This window comes from Sinocyclocheilus rhinocerous, unplaced genomic scaffold, assembly GCF_001515625.1.
Source record: "Sinocyclocheilus rhinocerous isolate Xijiao unplaced genomic scaffold, SAMN03320098_v1.1 scaffold659, whole genome shotgun sequence".
Lineage (NCBI taxonomy): Eukaryota > Metazoa > Chordata > Actinopteri > Cypriniformes > Cyprinidae > Sinocyclocheilus > Sinocyclocheilus rhinocerous.
This window is the reverse complement of record NW_015652995.1, coordinates 1328273-1337770: the sequence shown is the minus strand read 5'-3', so window position 1 is coordinate 1337770 and position 9498 is coordinate 1328273. Positions and strand designations below refer to the sequence as shown.

General features: G+C 36.6%; 1 protein-coding gene across 1 annotated transcript in view; it reads right to left on the bottom strand.

The window, feature by feature from the left end:
* The window catches only part of LOC107715190 (putative gonadotropin-releasing hormone II receptor), a 10679-nt gene extending 6675 nt beyond the window's left edge, over positions 1 to 4004 (bottom strand). The window contains exons 1-2 of the mRNA XM_016521248.1: positions 3456 to 4004; positions 563 to 767 (exon numbers count right to left, since the gene is read on the bottom strand). Of these exons, the coding sequence (XP_016376734.1) occupies positions 563 to 767; positions 3456 to 4004 (754 nt within the window). The remainder of the gene's footprint in view (positions 1 to 562; positions 768 to 3455) is intronic.
* Positions 4005 to 9498: the final 5494 nt, after the last annotated feature.

Sequence of the window (9498 nt, the reverse complement as noted above, 5' to 3'; positions counted from 1 at the left end):
GTGTTCTGCATTTAACCCATCCAAGTGCACGTCCACACACACACCGTGAACACACACCCGGAGCAGTGGGCAGCCATATTGCTGTAGCACCCAGGGAGCAGTTGGGGGTTCGGTGCCTTGCTCAAGGGTCTCACCTCAATTCACAATTCCTGCCAAACCTGAGACTCAAACCCACAACCTTTGGGTTACAAGTCAGTCTCTCTAACCATTAGGCCACGACTGCCCCAAATAAATAGTTTTAATAATTAGAATAATTTTATTTTAAACTACAAATTACAATACTAATATGTATTAAATTCTTAACTTTCAGGCATTTTTTACATTTTAAATCCTCAAGTTTTTATTTTGGCAGAATATTAGCGATTTTGGCAGAATATTGTTGAATATTCGCAAACCCCAGTTTGGGAAAACCCTGAATTAGGGTACATCTACATTTTAATATTAGTAATCAAAACATGACATTTCTAAAGCTTCATATTTTGAACACATTGATTCATATGGTGATAGGACTCATTGATACAGTGTGTAACATTAGCCTCCTTTCAAGTTAAATGCCACCTACTGTTTCCTTTGGTCATCCTTCGAGAGATCTCCACCAAAATCCTTGTGTAGCAGCAGATCATGATGGCCAGAGGTATCAGGAAGAGGCAAATGAAAGTAAACATATTGTAGATGGTCTCCTGCCAGTGTTTGACAAAGCTCCCTCGAGTGGTGCACTGAGTGAAATTGGCTGGCACCGTAATAGTCACATTGTGAAACAAGAACATCTGTTGGGGAATTCAGCAGGTCAACAGTTTACAGTCACAGCTACTTTTTTTTTTAAATACATTGAATAGCTTCAAAATGCCTAATATAAACAAACCTTTAAATAGTTCACCCAAAAATGAAAATTCACTTTATATTTATTCACCATGAGGCCTTTAAAGATATAGATGAGTTTGTTTCTTTATTGGATCAGATTAATAATGACAATAATGACTAATTGTTTTTGGCCTTTTCTGCCCTGAACTGTAAGTGACTGTTAAATGCTAAATGTTATACGCATCTACAGCCAACTAATCAAGTGAACACTGTCAGCTGTGCAAATTAGATGTGGCGTATATCCCCTTGCGCAAAAGGCCCAATGTTCCCAGGATCAGTCTTTTGCAGGACATTTCATAAATATTATGATGCCAGACTAAATATTATAAGTATGACAAGGAGATTCCCAAATGACAAATAAAGATTGACAGAGCCAACATTGACATACAGGCTGAACCCATCTGTCTGTTTATGCCTCAGATATGATTCACAAAAGCAAATGCATAAACAAATGACAACAAAATATCTGCTATAACCCATCGTGACCTTGTATCCTCTACCATAACTGTCTGAAATGACCTCATTTAAACACAATCTGCTATGTCATAACAATGTGTTATACTGTGGAGTTCTGGTGCTTGTAATATACCCTCATTTTTTTACCTGGCTGACCTGTCATCAGCCTCCTCTAAACTTGGAAGCACACTGATTTTAAACGCTCTACTTTATCAGGAGGAGCAAATAAAGAGGTCTCGGCATTTATTACTTCAACTGCAGAGTGTTGTAAAAATGTGCACTCCTCCTCTGATTGAGAATCAACCCTTTATTAACACTCATTCCAGCAATTCTTGCTGCTTTCATCTTTCTCATTTCACATTTTGTTACTGATGATCATAGTGCGTTTTCTCCTATATTGGGTTTGAGGGTCATTTGAGGCTCATTTAAGAAAACATGTAAAATGTAAAAACATCTGATTGACTTCCAACTGCATAATTTATCTTTTTGTGTGTGTGTAATGTTGAGTAATGTGTCTCGATAAGCGCGAGTCATTATGTTAAATCTGAGGTGAAATTAAAGGGCTGATGAGAGCGTGTACTGTAATTGCTGAACTAATCTAACGTCTATGAATTTTACAACACTTTCTAGCTCTGATTCTAATTTTACAACAGGTCTAGGGAGAATACTGAAACAAAATAAGTTACTGATTTAAAAAATGGTTTTCAATATGATCTTAAAGACAATCTGGCAAGAGAAAAAATGTTACGTTAAAGGGATATTTTACCAAAAAATTTAAATTCTGTCATCATTTACCCACCCTGATATCATTACAAAGCTGTAATGACTTTCTTCTTCTGTGAGACACAAAAGGACACATACAGAATGTTCATGCCGCTTTTTCCATACATAAGTTACATTTACATTTATTCATTTGGCAGATGCTTTATCCAAACCGACTTACAGTTGAGGAATACAACAAGCGATTCAACATAGGATTGTAATAAACACGAGAATGGATAGCAGAAGTGCAGGAGAAATAGCTTGTAGTAGGAGATGTGAGGGGATGGGGTCTAGAATATGTGATCTGAGCTGATCAAGTTCCAAAAATGACGAGAAATATAACCATAAAATAGAAGTAGCAGTACCATAGCAGTCCATGATATATGGTACCTTTGTGTAAGGGACACTAAAGCCCCGTTCACACCAAGAACGATAACTATAAAGATAACGATATTAGCGTCCACACCAGCGAACGATATCGTCTGTTTATTCTAAGCGCACATGCGTCTGCCGCTTTAAATTCTTGAGCTCGTTACAGCAGGATGGAATCGGATTGGCTGTCAGTTGTTCGTTCATCAGCTGGGAAAAAAAATCGTTTTGAAAGTGATCACAAGGATATCGTTCCTCTGTATCGTTATCGTTATCGTTGTAGTTGTGGTGTGAACTATGCTATTCTTTAATATTGAGAATGATTTTTAGAACTATATCTTTATCGTTATCTTTATAGTTATCGTGCTTGGTGTGAACGGGCCTTAAGGGTTCACTAAGAATGTTTCCCACCTCCATGGTTTTCATGTCTTTTATGATGATTTCAATATATGTGCATATTCAAATCCGGTGCATTGTGATGTATGTGTAGTATGGCATCAGTGACATAAAGTATGGTTTGAAATGCCATATATGTAAATGAGATAAATAAGATGAGATGGAAGGAAGATTGTCAGCAATGATGCATTATAATGCATGATTGCACACTTGCATTGTAAAGAAAAGGGTATTTTGGGCATTCTGTTAAATAACTTCTTTTGTAAATTAAACTGGTTTAGAAAGACATGAGGAGAGTAAATGATGACTAGATTTTCATTTTGGGTGAACCATCCATCTTAAAAACTGTATAGCACACTTGTCAAATACATTTTCCACTTAGAGTGAATGAGTTTGTGGTTTAAAATTACATTAAATATGAAAATATGAATATTTCTAGTCTGAGCTCAAGAAGGCAAGTCGTTAAACCTCCTGTCGTTTTCATTTTGATCTCTGTACTTGATTCAGGGTGTTACGCCAGTCCCTGGGGTTTCTGGTGAATTCAAGTAATGCAGTATACAGAGATAAGACACAATGAAAAACAAGAAAAAATCACTCAAGCAGCTCCTCACCTGAGGGACAGAGAGAACAGCACTCATCACCCAGGCCACGCTCAGCATTATTTTGTTCTTCTTCTTAGCCTTATTGATGGCCAGAGGGTTGAGAATGGCTGACTGCCTGTCCAGGCTTATGACCACAGTCACGAAGGCGCAGGAGTACATTGCCACAAGCTTCAGAAACATTAGCAATCTGCAAGCCAGATCCCCTGCCAACCACTGAACTGTGATGTTCCAAGCCGCATCCACTGGCATCACGATGAAAGTCACCAGCAGGTCGGCAACGGTGAGGTTTATGATTAAAATTCTTACATGGGACTTGCGCTTGTTGTTGGTGCTGGCAGCCCACAACACAGAGAGGTTGCACACAGCTGACACTGCGCAAAGAGTGAAGGTAATTATCACCCTCACTTTTGCTGCCATGGAAAAAGTGGGCAGCTGCAATGCCGCTTCACCTGTGCTATTGTTACACGTGGGCAAGGTATAGTCACAGCTACCGTTCAGAGTATCTGCAGTCAGCTGGTGAAACATGATGTTCTCAGATGTTGGAGAGCTGTCATTCATCACTGAAGAGCGAAAGCGTGTGATTGCTGCATTCGCTCGGCTACCTGCTGCACAATGAGGCTCACAGACGATTCATCATGATTCGGGGGAGGAGACACTGATAGTACCTGGGAAAGCTCCTTTATTTGATAGTACTATAGTTGGATCTAAAAAAAACATCAAACTGGTAATCAAGTGTTTGTAGGACAGTCTGATGCATTTCACAATTACAAAACATGTTTATGAATGAAAACAAATGTATCATCAGAAGGCAAGTTTGATACTGATTACTCTTCTTTATGATCTTTAAATGCATTGCTAAAACACTGTATTTTCATGTAATGTACACTGAGAAAAAAGATTTTTCTAAGTTAATTAAAACAAAGATTAGGCTAGTTGAGCACGTTTTACAAGAAAATACAATTTCAGTTTTTCTACTTCAGAATTTTACACTTAAATGGATGTGTTACTGGTCTTTTCTTTGTTAGGCTACTGTAAAAAAATTGTTTCTTCAACACCCTATCTGCTGGCTTTAGAATATGCAATTAAAGTTTAAAACGGGTTAATTTACTCATTCAACAGTCGCCTATGTATTTTAATGTCTTTGATTAAAATAATTTTCAGACTTACCTGATACACTTCTCCCGGAATGATCGCTTAGAGCATTAGAAGAAATCCAATGACCTTGAAATAAGTAGTTGTTTGTACATCTCGCGACGGATAATCCTTGGTCAATTCTTATTATCCATTATTTCTAAAATCCGATCTTAAATAGTTCTTCTCAAACACTTGTCCAGACCGATGAGTAGTCTGTCATCCAGCTAGACACCTGTTCGCAAGGTGACATTCTTCTTGGTGAGAAGTTCAGTCTGATTTATAACTAAAAAGGCACCAATCTCTACATTTTCAGAGAAATTACAGTTGAATTGAACGAAAATAGTCTGTAGAGAGCAAGTTTCAAAAATACTAATCAGTTTGTATTTTCGATAGCATCCTCAGTTGGTGCTTTCTATTCCAGTTGCAGAGTGAAGTGTGTCTGCTTCACTCTGGCGCAGCGCGCATCCACGGACTTTCCATCTCTCAATTCCCTCGCGCGTCACTTGACAACGCCCGCGCCCGCTCGCCGCGCGTGACGATCTGAACGGTCATCATGTAGGTCAATTGTGTTGCCGCGATCCATGTTTTGCATTCAGTAATTTCATCTAAGGCAGAGGGTGAATTACAGGGGTGGGATGGGGAGGGTTTCTCTGGGGATTTGAATCCTCCACCCCGATGGAAAAAACTAAAAGTTATTATACTGAAGAGTTTTAATTACGCATACTGTTTCATTGGTATTTCAAACATAATTTTAGTAAACACAAAGATTAGATTACAAATTGGATAGCATATATTCAAGCTGTTCAAAAACAGATGTTCACAAATTTAACTCGAGATCACCTGGGAAGGTTACTATAGCAACATTACGCGGTTCTAGGTTCTCCTAAATAGTTACCGTCGTTGTTTTAAAGGTGTTTTCAATGTCTTTAAAATAGTTGACGTTTAGCAAAACTACAGTTTGTGTAAGATCAACCTCAAGAAATTACCTACAGAAAATCCTTTAAACAGTAAATTCTCCTGAAAGTCAGACTGGTTTGTTTTCGGCCATTTTCTGTGATGCCACAGCCCTCCTAAACGCAAATACAAACGTATAAATTAAACAATATTTCATGATAATTCATGACTTTTGTTTCTTCAGTTTAGCCTACATAAAACGTTTAATGCAATCCAAATAGTACAAAGGTCTTCAAAGCAATTTTCTTTTTAATAAAAATGATAATAGTTCAAACTATGTGTTTCATGAAACTATTTGTCCCACTTTACCTGATCACTTTTTGCTGAACTCACCCTATCTGTGTGACCAGTCATTTGTTCAGATTTGTTTAGCATTGACAAGAATTAGCTTGGAAGGTGGTTTGTGGTTCAGGTTAGATTTAATGCCAGTTCATTTAGCATTCCACAGGCACATCCTTCAAATATATATATATATATATATATATAAAATAGAGAGACCAGTTTCACTTACCATGCTGAAAAAGAGTTTATGACCCTATGTAAAACAACCTGAGACCTCCAGCTGGCCTTTGAGAACGTACTTGAATGGTTTAACAAACATATAATAAACTGTATTTATATTAATTTAAATAATCTATTTGTATTTCAACTGAACTGATTACTTAATTATTGTGTAATAGAATAGATTTTATTTAATTTATTCAGTCGAAATTTTATCATAATGGGATTAGGCTAATGTTCCTGTAGTCTGAAAGTAAATTATTTAATAATGTTTTTTTTTCTTTGACCATATGGGAAGATTTGTAGCTCTTTTTCATAATTATAACTCTTTAATTAATTGTATAACCGTATTTTAATTATAATTTACTCACTGAGGCGTGATGTGGGCTTTGCATTGCACTTTGCACAGCACAGAGGGTGCTGTGGCAGAAGTCAAACTCAATTCAGCTTCAGAGGGTGTTGCAGACAGATCTGAGCTCCGGCCTGAGTTGGCCCCATTTCCCTGCTACAGGGAACTGAGCTGTCTGGCACATCAACACTGCAACAAATACGGCTCTCCTCTGTCTCCTCTCATTAAATATTGCCATGTATAAACAAACACACAACCCCTCCTTCCCAAACACACTCAGGTATAGACTTCCTGTCACTGGGGAGAACTTATTAAACCTCCACAGATATAATATGCACCGCAAACTTGCTTAGAGAGCAATTGCAGCCAGCTGAGAATTTGAATGACAGACTTTTGAACTGCCATCTTCTGGTAGAATATTGAAAGATTACCTGCAATAAAAATGGGTGCTTTTGTAAACTGGAAATATTGCATAGGTACTAGCTTTCTTTCTGATTCTTATTTCCTATACAGTATAACGCTCCTCTTGCCCTCATTCAGAGAGGGCCGAGAAAGTTAATTTCCAGAAATCTCATAAAAGAAAATTCACCCTTACAGCAATAAAGAGAAGCATAAATTGAAATGAATATTACTTCCCTTCACATTTCTATTGGGTATAGAGACTGCCCCAAGAGATCTACACACTATTTTGGTCTGTTCAAAGAGAAAACTTAATCAATCCGTACATTGTTAATAAAGTACAAAAGAGTCAAGGCAATATTACATTGATCCATTTTTGCATACAGTAGGAACCTATAAGCAGCCTATATAGTTTTCACATTCTCTGGAATGTTCTGTCACCTTTGATTTTATACAGTGGTTAGTTAGTTAGTTAGTTAGTTAGTTAGTTAGTTAGTTTGGCCCTTGAAACTGCACACTTAAAAATAAAGGTTCTTTATTGGCATAACTTTTACCATCCATGGAATGTTTCCATTCCACAAAAGGTTCTTTTATAGTCATAAAAGGTTCTTTAGATTTTTAAAAAGTTCTTCTCACTAAGAATAAAATAGTTACTTTACTGTTTACTGAAATCTTCTTTGGGGAGACAAAAATGGTTCTTTCCGCTTTTGGAACCTTTCTTTTCAAAAGTGTGATTGGTCAATTAGCGTTCCAAGATGTTGATATAAAAACCCAAATGCACTGGGGCTTTTCACATTTTGTATGAGTTTGGTAGAAATATTGGTAGGAATGTTCAGTGATTCATTTCGCAGTTATGTCTTCATGTGAGGTTGGTTTGGGAGGACCTTCATGATAATTGTCTTAACAAGTGAATCACTGAATCATTCATTTGACCGCTTAGTTTGGTTCATTCAGTATCGAAACGCCTGTTGTTGCAACAGATCTGCTGTGGCTATGTTTGAAAACTATTTTCACAGTCGGAGCAAAAACAGACACGCCAATAACTGGCAATATTGTGTCTAAAATATAGGTTACTACAAATGAACTTTTTACATTTTTAATTGAACTATGTTGCCTATAATGTTGTATAAAGTCTGCATCCTTGTTAACTTGTCAGAAACAACTTGCTTTTGATCAAGTAATCTTTTGTATGAATGGCAGATTCTGAACCCACAACACTCTTTCTTGTGCAATATTGATTCATGTACTTATTTATACCTGCATAGACTATGTGCCTCAAATTCAAGCACTTAACCTTTAAAAGCAAACAAACCAGAGTGTGGAGAGGGTTACACACAGAGAAACATTTTGATTGTGCATAGAGATTTCATTCTCATTTACTCATTACAATTTGACAGACTGAGTCTTTATGGTATGTTTCGACAACTATCTGAAAGGAGGTTGAAGGTTCATCCAGCTCCATTATTTTAGTAAAGGTCATTTCACTGTCCAATATTGTGGCTTGTCCCTTGCACTGAATAAAAAAAGACGTATTACCTGTCTGCATAATCAGCATGCATGAACAAAGAGGAGTCTTTCATAACCTCACAGGCAATATATATTCCAGAATATATTAGTACCATATTGGACTTATGTACGTTTCTGCTGTTTTTTAGTCCATTGTAAATTCATGTTACAGTTACTTTTCATGTTTACATGGTTTAATACATATGGAACACCATTTACTGGCTTAAACTATCAGCAACCAAAGCTATATTTTTCAAATTTACATTTTTTCCTACATTGCTTTAAGAATAATAACTATGTTATTATAAAAACATTTTAATGTTTATTTTAATTTTTTTATATTTTTGTTCATCAGTTAACAAGTCCTAAAAAAGTGGTGCATCTAATATATCCGAGACTAGAATAATGTTCTACGCCTGAAGATGATTTATTTAATTGTTTTCTGCATTGCTTCTTACATTACTTTTTTTTTCTCTTTCTCCAGCTACCCCCTCGTGTCTCTTTAAGACCTCAAGGAAAGCAAAGGAGATGCTGGCTTTGAAACTCACTACTTGACAATGTTATTTCAGAAAAAGTAAGTATTGTAAACACTATTTGAAGTCGTATTTTGTCATTTATATTGGTGTTATACACTTGATTATTTTCTCTTTTGAACATTTTAAGAATGCATGCCTTTCTAGCCTCCTGGGTGAACACATTCCTGATGCACATTTTTATAAGCGCTTGTGTCCAAAGAACCAAAAATATCCAATGTGCACAAACATAAGTGCAAACATAAACACATTCACAAAGAGGTTATACAGGCGTTCATGTACACTGGTAGGCGGCTGATATGCATATGGCGCAGCATAAATAGGAGAACCCCTCCAGGCAGGACTGGGTTTAAAAGACAAGGAGCACTCGTTATCAGCCTGAGATTTTTACCGTGAGTTAGCATGCAAAAATTGTGCTGATTTTAGAAACAAATAGCTTCCTGAATGGCATCCCCTACCTTAAATTGCAGTTTGTGAAGCTCACAGTGTGCAGAGTTGTTTTTTTTTGTTTGTTTTTTTTGGGACACAAAAGGTGATGGTTAAACTCTGAAGCAATTTTTTTAAGCTGTACTTTCATACCTTTTTGCAATTATCTTCAAGTGTTTGTCTTTCCATTTCAGTGAGATTCTGATAATTATTTTGAGACTGTTCAACACAATATCTTTGCATTTTATGA